Here is a 14,016-nt window from a genome sequence, read left to right on the forward strand (position 1 = left end):
AACCTGATTCTACAAGTCTTGTGCATTTAAAAACAACTGTATTTGACATTAAAGTTTGTATGAAGTTCTAGTTATGCCTGAATTAAAACTTTTATCTCCAATGGTGTATATTGTAAATTGTTTTGCACCCAATTTTAACCTTTTGAGCTTCAATAGCCGATGTATCGGACGTAAGAGTAAGATTAACATGACCAAACATTTGCTTTGAAATATCTGTCTATACTATGATCACTATCTAGAAAAAATATATGACCTGGAATCAAATTTAGCATAGATTTATGCCAAGCCTATAGCCTACCTTGTATGGTGGCAATAATACATGGTTTTACGAAATTTAAAAATAACTCATGTCTATATAATACGTTCTGAGTGTTTGACCAGTTTAAAGTATCTATTTAAAAAAAATAGTTTGAAGTAAGAAAACCTATTTTGAAATTTAGCAAAAAATCACTCAAAAACTATTAATTATAGACCTACGCAAATTTTGTTGAGTGCAAAATTGTAGGTGCCGCCCCGCGTCGGATCCTCGATCTGAGATGGCCCGGAAGGCCTTTCACATTAGCTGCCCAGATCCGGAAGTTCCGAGGCTTAATTGAAATTAATAAATGAAATGTGGTTATGCTTTAGTTGTATTCAAAAAGGAAGTACAACGCTCCCGTTATAAAGATGTTATTTAGACCCATGATGTGTATGTAAATACTAGGCCGATTGATTGTATTTTCCAAAATTCTGGTGGCAGCTATGAGGTACAAAGATCTTTAACTTGTGTAGAATGTTCATAGCGGCAATATGATTAAAACTTTCACACACCTCTGCCCATTCTTCCGTTACTACAACATATTCATTGTTTTAGCAAATTATTAAAGATTTTATGTAGGTAGCAGGGGGTTTTTGAAGTTATATCTCTGGATGTGTACAGAGCTAGAGAACGCACCTGTGGTCCGATTTCCAGGAAATTTAGTATGTGAGTAATTATTCATGGTATTGAAACAAGAGTCTTGAGGAAAAGCCAGAGTTTACGTGGTATCCTATTCGACAATGTGCTACAAGTGTTTCATAGACAGTATATCTTGACAAACTCATCCACGGATGAAAGCATATTTATTTTAACGATCTACAACCTGAAGATTGTGTCCCAGCAGCACGAAACAGCCGTAGTTGTTTCTAACTACACCACAGATCAATTGACGCTAAAGGTAACATAAACCATTTTATCTTGTAAATCATATTAAATGACATGCCTCTATAAAAAAAAAAAAAAACTATGACTATGGAATTTGTTGTCATGCCCCTTAGGTTTAGCCTTTGAAACTATCTGATCCAGCTTAAAACCACATGCTTTAAAATGTGATTTTTTAATAACTATTCTGTCTTTTAAAAATTTTACAAAATCTTTAGACATATAATTAAAAGAGTAGATTTGTCTTTGGAATTCATAGTCAAGAATAAAAATTACATTATATGCAGGCCTAGCAGAACACTGCACTTTGTATCAATGTCATACATAAGTAGTAGGCCTATGAACCAAAGAATCTGGTATGATAGCATTAAGCCTTGTATAATGGCACAGAAAGCAAAGAAGAATTTGGTTAAGAAACCAAAACGTTATTAACTTAACTAAAAATTGGTAATTAACTGAAACCCCTTTCTTTACTGTTACTCGCAAGGCTTATTAGGCCTTACCATAACAAATGATATTTTTAGCATTACTGTATATAAGCTTATGCTTAAAATGGTTATGCTTGAAATTATTAACTAATTAATTTCAAAACTGCAATGCTGAACAAAATGGTATAGATACCATTCACGTAAAAATTACGGTTCAAAAGTTTATTATGTTATTTTCCCATATAAAACAAAAAACTAAATTTTAGAAAAACCTGTTTTGATTAAAATGGATGTGTCATGATCCTTATAACCAGAATTGTTACAATGGGGTGTTATTGTTTTAGAATTATAAGGGCAATTACATATTAATTTTTATCAAAACTAGCTTTTCTCCAAAAATCTGATTTTTTTGTTATTTTATGTTTTTTTATGGGAAAATAAAATAAGTTACAATAACTTTTTAGCCGTAATTTTTACGGAAGTGGGATTTGTACCATTTTGTTAAGAATTTAAAGAACTATAACATACTAAATTTTGATCAACATCGTTCGGACCATTTTCAGGGAAATCCGATTTTTCCAAAATTTATGGGGTTTTATGGGAAAATCCCCATTAACAATCAAAATTTAAAAAAAATAAATTCAAAATTTTAAGGACCATAACATACTATGTTAAATCAAAACCGGTTTTTCCTAAAATCCTATTTTTTGTTGTTTTATGGGAAAATAACATAATTTACAATAACTTTTGAACCTTAATTTTTACAGAAATGGTATTCATACCATTTTGTTCAGAGGTTTTTATGGGAAAATAACATAATTTACAATAGCTTTTTAGCCATATTTTTTACAGAAATGGGATGTACACTATTTTGTTCAGAATTCAAAGAGCTACGACATACAAAATTTTTATCAAAATCGTTTGGCAGTTTTTTAGAAAATCCGAATTTTCCATTATTTTATGGGGTTTTATGGGAAAATCCCCATTAAAAATCAAAATTTAAAAAAAATTAAAAAATTTTGAAATTGTAAGGAAATTGTAAATTGAGAATTTAACTTGTAAGATAAACAAGCCGTTGAACTGTGGTAAGGCCCCGGGTACGATACGAGCTGCGTGAGCGCCACCGCTCTGACATCGGGTTTCGTTTAATTGCTTGTAAATTTGTTGAGGGTGATTTCACGATACGTAAGCGATGCCGCTCATGGTTTCAAGTCAAAGTTACATAGGCTAACTATCTTTGACTATTCTGTATCCAATAGTCAATGCTACTATGTTGAATCCGAACCAGTTTTTCTTCTAAAATCCTATTTTTTGTTATTTTATGGGAAAATAACATAATTTACAATAACTTATGAACCGTAATTTTTACAGAAATGGGATTTACACCATTTTGTTCAGAATTTAAAGAGCTACAACATACTAAATATTTATCAAAATCGTTTGGGGCATTTTTTTGAAAATCCGAATTTTCCATAATTTATGGGGTTTTATGAGAAAATCCCAATTAAAAATCGAAATTAAAAAAAAATTTAAAAAGTTCAAAATTGTAAGGACCATAACATACTATGTTGAATCAAAACCGTTTTTTTTTCTAAAATCCTATTTTTTGTTATTTTATGGGTTTTTATGGGAAAATAACATAATTTACAATAACTTTTAAACCGTTATTTTTACAGAAATGGGATTTACACCATTTTGTTCAGAATTTAAAGGGCTACAACATACTACATTTTTATCAAAATCTTTCGGGTCATTTTTATGAAAATCCGATTTTTCGGTTATTTTATGGGTTTTTATAGGAAAATCAACATTAAAAATCAAAATTCCAAAAAAATGAAAAGCGTCTGGAGATACCATGGATTAAAAACTACACACCAAATTTCATCGAAATCGGACCAAAGGTGCTCTGTACACATCCAGACACACAGAGACATCACTTCGAAAACCACATTTTTGGGTCCGGGGGACCCAAAACAGATATATCCACTCAAACTCGAAAATGTTGACGAAAACAATACTTTCTCCATATACTATGGTATAGGGGGAGAAAGTAAAAATTAGTGCAGCGCCCCACATTCTTGAAAAAATATTGTTCAAAAGGTTGTACATGATACTTAAGTTACTCCCACCCATGATAAAGGTTGTTCACAAGCTAGGGAAAAAGTAAATGTCTTAGATTGCTGATATACCGGTTTTCAATTTGTTCTATAAAACACCTCAAAAGTTTAAATTGGTCTACAAATAGGGAGTAGTGTTAACAAAAAACGGCTTCACGTATTATATAATATATAGATTTTATGAGGGATCCAAATTCATTAATATGTTTGAATAATTTTCTAAACTAATTCTGACAACCACAACCTATTTAATTCTCTAGAAATACACTCTTCCCTTTCTTCAAATACACAACACAAAACAGCTGTAACTTGTAAGATAAACAAGCCGTTGAACTGTGGTAAGGCCCCGAGTACGATACGAGCGGCGTGAGCGGCACCGCTCTGACATCGGGTCTCATTTAATTGCTTGTAAATTTGTTGAGGGTGGCCACGATACGTAAGCGATGCCGCTCATGGTTTCAAGTCAAACGCGATTTTCGCGAAAACGCCGCTCGCGTGAGTCATTCTTCAGTTCAGCCTAAAATGACAGAGGAACAGCAGTAAACGTGCGATACGTGTTGATACGTGAGGTGCAGTCCAGGAATGTTTGTGGAATGACAATGACCCCCAGCCAGCACGGAGTTTTTTAAAACACTTCAGACTCCAGAAAAGTATTGGACGAAGTCAGGGCTAAGTTTTTCATTACCTAGCGGTGACTTGTCGAACTGTTGCGTACCTGGATTGTAGTGACACCTAGCGGCGATTGAAAAATACTACATAACTCTAACAGCGAACACTGCTTTAGAGGAAAATGGAAGTTCGGAATCCTGCACAACAAAAATCTTTTCATTCAAAAGTATAACATGAAATACCCCCGCCGCATTAAACCTGCCAGGCTAAGCAAATTTTAGTTTGCGTGGTTTTGTTTTCACCGAAATCTATTTAAAGAATAGCATAGGTTAAATGTGTTTACCACTCCGTACTCATATATGGTAAACACCTACTTTCCGGACTTGTAAAGTAAAATAAATTTTTGCTCTTAAGTGATAGATTATTCCATTTTAATAATGCCAAGCTAAAGAAGGAAGTCTGTGTTCTTTTACTGACACCGTTCAAATATAAAACACGTTTGAATAATCAACCTACGGAGCGGCCTACTGCAAAATTCTATTTACTATCTTAGTTCTTGGTTGGCCTGCTATAATATGACCAAAAAATGCACTAGTTAAAATAAACAAACCATATATTTTTGTTGGTTAAATGGTCGCATACAAATTAAATCATTAATTTATTCTTGCACACTATATTTCGGAGGCTATTCAACTACGCATTTCAATTCCGAAACCTGTTACAAAATGAATATGGGAATGTCTAATTAGACAACCAAAGGTACAACGGAGAAACATGTCCCCTGCAGTTTCCAATATTGTGTCAAGTTGTTACCGAATTTCGTGTTATTTCTGGGGTAAATTATTTCGGTGAGACAAATCTTTGCGGGAGTCAACCCTCCTGGGCCCGTGTCCGCACAGTGACTCGGGTGGCGCGAGCGATCAGCTGATGGTCAGCTGTTCAGGTAAGTACAATCTGGAAATTAACAATTGGACACATGTTTAGTATTATCTTTACTGGGTTTTGTTTTATTATGTTGCCAATTAAGATGGGGACACAGCTTGACGTATTTAACCCAAATAAATATGAGTGCAAGAGTGGAATGGATTGAGATTCATTGTGCAGCTTTAATTGTTACTGACTAAGATAATCTGTTAATTTAATCAGTACTTTGATTGTTAAGCTTCTTATATGTTATTAGGTTCGTTCCTAGATTTTAAAATTCAACGATTAAAAATTCGTTTATGACAAAAACTAGTATCGTAATTTTACGACATCAAAATCAAGTAGAATTACTACAACGACTAGATTTGTTTATTCGTATATAAATGTTTAAATTACGTCACTAGCCCGAATGTAAACACGTTTGTATTATTATTTGAATGGAACTGTAAATAAATTCAAACCAATATGTTGATGTTTTAACATTGATTTTGGGCCAGAAACGTAAGTTGTTTACGTATGATCCATACCGCATCTGTTCTAGTATTCGTGCGTTATTGTAAAAGGACCAACTTATAATGTTTATTAAGATTATTTCAAACTCGTTAACAAATTTAAACGAATTACATGAATTAAAATAGTAATAAATACAAAGAGACAATTTAAAAGGAATATAACCTTGATACTATTAACAAGACTCTAATGGAGATTATCAAATAAGACTGTGTTATCTAGGTTGACTTCTTATCAAGGTTCTGCAATGATATGTTAGTATGGGGGATAGTATAAATGAAAGGGAATTTTATAATGACACTTGTTATCAAGGTAACACTAATAATTTAACTACCTTGCCTATAAACTATTAACTTATAGCTTATATGTTCTTCATGTACTTCGACACTGCCGACCTATGATTTTTATGTTATGATACCTAATAATTTGGAATAATAGACATAAGCATTTTTAAATCTTCCGCCAATGTTTTCATTCAGTGCTGTCGTTATATTTAATTTCTCAAACGCATCTACTTCTGTATTTGTTTTTGAACAAACATTGCATTGATAAAAGAATTGTTTACGTACTTTTCGTCGTGACGTTTTTGGAACCTTTAGTAAACAATCAAAAACTGTTCTAACTACTATAAGTGCGTTGCTAGTATTATAAAATACTTTTACTGTACATCAGTATTTTATAATTGGAGAAATTTTAGTAAATTCCGTTATTTGGTCATTAAAATCATATGAAATAAATTAGTTGCAAAACCTGAAAAAAACATTGGGATCAACTTTTTACCAATAAAATTAATGTTTTTCTCAATTTCAAAAGAGGAACTATTCGAAAATAGAATTCTAGATAACGTTGCCAACTTGCACACAATAAAAACTCGTTACTTTTGATAGCCCCCAGCTGTTTATCGAACTTAGAGGGCAGAAATCTGGTTATAACCGGTTTAGGGTCACAATGTCAAAGGCGACAGAACCAGTTCTCGTGATATCACAGTGCTTCTGAAGTCCAGCTTTGACTTTTTATGTGTTTTTACTCAGCTTTGCCAGTTGTAATCATCAATTAAATTGTTGAACCAGTTTCTGTACAGATCTTTGTTATGTAAAATCTGCTGGGACAAAAAATGTTAGGGGAAAAAACCAAGATTGTTGGTTTTTAATGATTTTTGAGTGTGAAAAGTGTGAATAAAAGGAATGTATGTGGTATAAAAATTGTGTGAAATAAAATGTTAAAAACTTTCCAATCAATGCTTTAATATTATCATCCAATGAGAGCTATGTAGTATTTGTGATTGTGTGTCTATTTACTATTTTTTTTTCTTAAGTTAATCATAATCTCGAAAATTATATTCTTAAAATTTTAAGTATAAGTTTGACGTTTATTCATTAACCCCAATTAGCATTTAGCATCCCAATTGACCCAATTTATACACTATGCAAACGTCCAATTATTTTAACAAGAAATAAAGGTTAAACACATTATTCTTTAATCAGCTATACAAAACTCTTTGTACCAACAAAGGATGAACGAGAAAACTTTTGATCACTCAAAGTTAGCAAGTAAAATTGTCATAGAAATTTAACATAATTGAATTTATATTTATTTATACATATAATGTATTAATGAATAATGTTTACAAAATAAAAAATGAAAACAAAGTTACTCTAATTAGTGTACTTGCTAAATATTGGGGAAGGGGGTCTTTTACCTATAGGCCTAGCTTTATGACAACACTGGAACATTGAAAACCAATGTGGTGATTCGAAGTTGGATTTTATTGCAATCCACAAAATACTCATACAGGGAGTAAGGGTTTTCTAGTGTCAGATTATTTGTATAATTAATTGTTATTTTGCAGTATATTTATCAGCTGATCACCAATGTCGTCCGACGAAGTGGAAATGGCTGACGAGGGAGCTAAGAACAGCTGTTCTACTACTACCACAATAACGGACCAGGTAAAATGTTTGAGGGAAAACAAATGATAAGGTTATCAAAAATCTCAAAAAAACTTCCTTCTGGTTTTGATATTGGGCACACAAACAGCGGTTTATTACACACACAGTATGAATTACTCCACCAAACACAATATAAATGCACATTTTATTACGGTACTAAAATCCGTTTAAATTTCAATTTGTCTATAATTTGGTAAAAGAGTTTACAGTATTTGTAGAGAAATATAAAATGCAACTAAAAAATAAACAAACAAAAAATTATATAAAGACATTTTTTATCGGAACTTAATTCTAACTTAATTCAAATCAGCTGACGAATTTTTTCAACCAAAATGTTTATATTGTTTAACTCTATATACTCAAAATTGAGAAAATAACTACTTTAGCCCCACACAAATGTATTAAAAACTTTTCTATTTTATTTTTAGATTCTACGAGTTGATGATGTATAACAAAATCAAACAATTTTAAATTTTATTAATTTCATTATTGTTAGTTAAGGGTTGAATTTTTTATCGCAACAATGAGATACAAATTTTATTTACCACTAATGTATTTGTCAGAGAAAATACTCATTTATTTGACTAATATTGGTCATTAAAAATATATATGTAAGTGTACTCTCTTGTAAAATACTGTGTAATCTTAATTAGATCATAAAAATACATAAAAAATACACTATGATTGAAATTTAATTTTTTAAATTAAATGTAATATACAAAAAATGTCTTCATAAATTGTAAATTTTAGTACAAATTGCAAAATCCAGAGTATACGATCTGTTCAGAAACATTGCTTTCCTGGTTTTTACGAAAATGTCTGATATTTAGGTGTATCAAGAATCATTACGTCAATAAATTGTTGTTAATTGTTACATCATCAACAAAGTCACCGGTTTCTCAACCTCCGATAGCAGAAGTCATGTACAGTACAGCTGTACATGACAGATGCTGGTTCACTGATCGTTTCAAAAAAATCCCACAAAGTGAACAAGAAATACCCCACTTATTTATCCAAAACTACTGGTAATACCAAAACTATAGGTAATTGTTTCTAACTGATTTATAGCTCCCTCTTTGTTTTTTTTATGCTAAGTAAATACCGAACGTAATAAATGAACAATCATATTTTATCTCCAATAAATGTTGTACTTGTTTCTAAATTAATTAAAACTCTGTTTTAGCAAACGTAAAATAAATCCAAAACGTAAACAAGAAAATTCCCTCTTTATCCCAAACAAATTTCTACTTGTTCATAATCTATCTAAATGGGCAAGGATGTTTCTTTAAAGCCTTTTTTCCAGCTTGTGTGCCTCGCATGGAAAATCTACGCATACTGTGGGAAAGATATTTTCCTGTAGATGTGCAGAATACCTTTATAAATTAAAATAGGCTAAAAAATAAGCACAAAAAATTAATTTAAAATAAAAAATAACATGGACCTTATGGGTTGCTTTGCTGGGGACTAAATAACAACGCAATATCAACAGAAAATAAAAAAAAAATGGGAGAAATTCCAATTGCATGTTCTATTTACAGCCCATGATGAAAATAGAGAAGTCTGTACATTACATATTTTTGGTCGAGTTTTCAACCACTGTACGACCTCTAGTTTAATTAATAACCTTGTTGGTGAACATAATACAAAACATGTGTTTAATTAACACATTTAATATTCATTTTCTAAAACTGGTATATTCTTATTGGGAAAATCATTACCTTCTTAAATTTTTTACTATTTTGATTCATCCCAAAGCTGAACAAATATCCAATCGCTGTATAAATCCCCAAAGTCGTTTTATGACACACACTGAGTTGAGCCCCCCCCCCCCTTCACACAATCACTAATCGGTTTGGTTTAAGACCCCCTGTGGAGCTGAATGTCAGTCAGTTGTTATCTGTTTCTATAGCTATTCACTACTGCTACTGCAATCTTCTTACAACAATGGTTATCCTATATGCTTCTAGAGTTCTGGTAATTGATCTTTTTACTTGTTAATTTAATATTTGTATACAAATAAATAGAATTGCTTAATTTTTTCATTAGAGAAATGTTGGAACAAAACCTTTTCTTGTTTTTGTAATCAACCAAATATGTTTGAAAATAATGATTGCACAAGTTTCTATAATCAGAGATTATTTGTTTGGTTTGAACTTTTAAAAATTCTCTGATCAACTAATCTCAATAATTTTGTAAAACAAGTTTTAGAATTTACAAATTAATTTAAAAAAATAACTCTTATAACCAACCAAATGCCTTTGTGTTATCAGAAAACATTTCTTATGCAGTACCTATCTAAAATAATTTGCATTAGGTACTACATAGCAATTACTTGGGCATACTGTTTTTTATTTTTTTTTTTTATTATTAAGTTATTCTAATTACAATTTAGTTAGTAAAAGTTGAATGGGATTCATAGTTTTTTCAACAAACCGAAAAACAAACTATAGGCAAATAATATAATTTTATAAATAATAAAAGCTAGGTAGGTAGTTTTCATAAATTACTTCATTATATTTTTTAATGAGTAATTTAGGGGGGAAACATTTAAAATTTGTGATTTCTAATAATGAATAACCAAGTTAATAATTTATTGTCATTAAGAAATTACTAAATGAATTAATAATTAGGAAAACTATTTTTTTCCAGGGAAAAATTGTAGATAATAATTTATAATTTCTGAAGTATTGGTAAAATGTCTTGTAAAAACTTTTTAATATAATATTATCAAACACTTTACAAATAGTTACTCCAGGTGTTTTTAAACCATCAAACAGTGCTTGTACTAATTTTACTCTAATTATTTTCAGGATGAAAACGGAAGTCAAATCACCACAGAATTTCAGCCTCCAGTGAAGTGTAGGTAAGGGTTGATGCAGAAGTACAAACATTTGAGATTTTATCTTAGTTAGCTGGCAGTTTTCACCCCATAACAAATTGAAACTCCAATTACTACCTCATATGACCAATTATAATTTTTATTTTTTTATTTTAATTAACTCAGCTTATTTGGTTTTTTACTACACTCTAAAATCTAAATGAATACCCCATGAAAATGTCTGATAAAAAGTTCTTATCAAAATATTAAAATTACTATTGATAATTTATGAGGCTCTTATTTGTAGGAGACCCTGTTTGTAAACGGTCATATTTTAACCAAAATATGAATGAAGAATATAAAGAATGAAGGAACGAAGGAAGTGTAGAATAGAGTAAAAACCTTGTGTAGATGACTTACATACCTTGCTATTGTATTGTATGTAGGGCCTGATGATTAAAATATCTCGATTTCTTGTAGTTTTGTTCCTGATAAAGACCAGCTATTTCTTTAACAAGGTCCATTTATTGATCAAGGACAGCAGTTTCAAGCCATCAAATAGTTTACTTTTCTCGGGATTGAACTGGTTACCTCTTGATTACCAAGCGAGCCGAGCACTGAATTACACTGCAATGAGCACTGAAGTAGCCAAATGACTTCTTAAAAATGTGTCGGTTTTTTTTCACCTCATACTTTTGACATTCATAAGTGTTAGTGTTTCATTCTTCATTGTTATACGTTTTACAGGTGGGTAAAGTGCGGAGAGTGGTTTCCTAACCTCAACAGTCTAGCGGCCCATGTCAGTGAGATCCACGCAGTCGCTGGATGTGAAGGACTCTTCTACTGCCACTGGGAAGGCTGTTCTCGGAGTCACCGAGGGTTCAATGCGAGGTAGGTTGGGGAGTCTATGGAAAACTTAGACTAGGAAACGGTGAAGGAGTTGCAATACATTTTTATATGTTAGAGAGGATCGTTCCGTGTAAGAACAGGTAGTAGGAATGTTTACTTTTTGTTTACAAAGTAGCGTAGGAATTTTTGTCAATCACTCGGTACAGAGAAAGTAGCAATTTAGTAATAACAGCTGATTTTGAAGAATAAATTGTTTCCCAAGCTTTAAGAGCAAGGGAAACTGATCAGCTGATTTGCCCTTGCTCTAAACTTAGTTTCCTCTGTTCTCAATCAGTCTTATTTGCACACTATTTTCACTTAGAGTTTCTGGACCATTTATTTTTATAATTAGGATCAACTGTTTTTTTACTGATTAACAATATATAAACTTTCAGTTTTTATTCTTCATTTGGGTTTTTCTTTTTGTGTTGTGATGAAAAGCATCAATCATAACTTATACCGAAAGTGGGCTCCAATTATTATTCACTCACAAAACTGATATAAAACTGGAACCTTGTTCACAAACCTATTTTCTTTTAATTTTACAACCTATCTCAATTACTGTTTTTTTTTTTTTTTTTAAGCCAGAACAATATTTGCAAAAAATATATTAAATATGGTCCTACCTTTTGAACAATGGAGGCTGACTATTGATATCTTCCAACTGAATGAAAAATAAGCTTTACACATAATTGAATAAACCTCAATAAACATAAATTATATTACAGGTACAAAATGTTGGTCCATGTTCGGACACACACAAACGAAAAACCACATCAGTGTACAGAATGCAACAAGAGCTTCAGTCGAGCAGAGAATTTGAAAATTCACGCTCGATCACATACAGGTAAAATTATAAATTGTGTTTGCTTGCAACTATAAAAAAAAAAACCTTAATGTAAATAAACGTCCATCTAACTTTTTTTGCACAATGGTCCTGAAATATCTAGTTAAAATGAGAAATATCTAATCCGGACACAGCCAAAACACTGAATGTCTTGAACACTAACATTTGGTGGTCCAAGTAACTTAGCTTTCTCCACTGTTTTGAACTTTACTTTGTGTTTGTATTTTTAACACACTGCACAGAACTACAAAAAAAGCTCTCGCCTTAAAATTTTCAAATAATTCCCTACATATTTCAAATTTATCTGCAAATATTGCTTAGCTTTCACATGCAATGATAGCTAAGCCAAATTTATGATTCTGCGTCAATGTCAACTAAACTTTTATGTGTTTTCAGGTGAGAAGCCATACGTGTGTCCAGTCCCTGGCTGCCACAAAGCATACTCCAACTCTAGCGATAGATTCAAACACACTCGCACTCACTCCATCGACAAACCCTACACTTGCAAGGTGCCTGGGTGTAACAAACGCTACACAGACCCGAGCTCCTTACGGAAACACGCCAAAACGTACAACCATTTCATACTGTCTCAACGTTCACTACCTCGTAAGTATATTTACTATGAGTCAGCTGATCTCAATTGCTAACATTCTTACTTAGCCATAACAGGTTGAAATACACTGTAAAATCTTCTAAAAACCAAGATTTCACAGTCTACGTGGGAAAATATGTACTCTGAAAAGTTAAATGAGTAACACTGGTTCCAATGGATATATTAGGTTGTAATTTTGGGTGGAATATATTTACATATACACAAGAGCTGGTCTCGTTAATGTTTAACGTTAATCTTTTGTTTGTTAACATCATATTAAGAGCCAAATGAAAGATGGTATCTTGGTCTCAGCTAGGGACAGAAACAGATTTGAGGTTCAAAGGCAACCTATATGACTTTGCTATCCAAACCAATTTTTGATCCATAATCAATAATTTTTCGTTAAATTATCTCACTATTATCATGATACAGAGCAAGAAATTCACCAATAAAGGTATCTTTATTATATTTTTTTTGCAGAGCACAACCAACAAGAGAACCAAGAGATTAGAGGGAGGAACGAAGAAATGCAGACACAAGACAAGACTCTCCATATAGACTACATAACGACGCAATTCCCGACGGCTTGGCTACAAACATGGAGTTGGGGAAGAATGGAGGAACAAGACGCACCTTTGGATCTGACTGTACACAACTCTTCGTACCACTAGGGTCGAGGCTCAGGGATGACCAACAAACCACTGTGCCTTACGACACATGTTTGATTATTTCTCAAGAATTAGATTAAGAATTGCTGACTGATCTGTCTAGTCAATGTATTTTATTTATTGTTAGATTTTGTTTGTTTTGTGTGTCTTGAAAGATCATGTGTTTGTTCTTTGAAATGCGGTACTGAAATTGTAAATAATTCATGTTTGTTATTTTTCTACGTTGTTGTTTTATAAATTAAAATGTTAATATGAATTTTCTTTTTTTTACTATTTTAATTTACATTATCCTAGTAACTCTTATCACATTGAAGTTTGGATGTGAAAGCGAGCTGGTCCAGAGGTAGAGCGCAGGACTTTGGTCCTTGAGGTCTCAGGTTCAAATCCCGCCATTCACCAATTGATTTGATCTAAGTGATGGTACCATGAACCTCTAAGCCTACTTTGAAATAACGTGAAAATGGTTCTGGGAGAGCCTAGAGCCTA

General features: G+C 32.0%; 1 protein-coding gene across 1 annotated transcript; it reads left to right on the forward strand.

Moving 5' to 3' along the window:
* Nucleotides 1–9,631: 9,631 nt before the first annotated feature.
* Nucleotides 9,632–13,745, forward strand: LOC128992645 (zinc finger protein GLIS2-like). The gene is made up of 6 exons (XM_054416331.1): nucleotides 9,632–9,691; nucleotides 10,528–10,580; nucleotides 11,283–11,426; nucleotides 12,152–12,270; nucleotides 12,667–12,876; nucleotides 13,343–13,745. The coding sequence occupies exons 1-6, from the start codon at nucleotides 9,662–9,664 to the stop codon at nucleotides 13,531–13,533; spliced, it is 747 nt and encodes a 248-aa protein (XP_054272306.1). The 5' UTR covers nucleotides 9,632–9,661; the 3' UTR covers nucleotides 13,534–13,745.
* Nucleotides 13,746–14,016: the final 271 nt, after the last annotated feature.

The sequence above is a fragment of the Macrosteles quadrilineatus genome, unplaced genomic scaffold, assembly GCF_028750875.1.
Source record: "Macrosteles quadrilineatus isolate MER2022 unplaced genomic scaffold, UCM_ALF_1.0 Scaffold_4__1_contigs__length_99947679, whole genome shotgun sequence".
NCBI lineage: Eukaryota > Metazoa > Arthropoda > Insecta > Hemiptera > Cicadellidae > Macrosteles > Macrosteles quadrilineatus.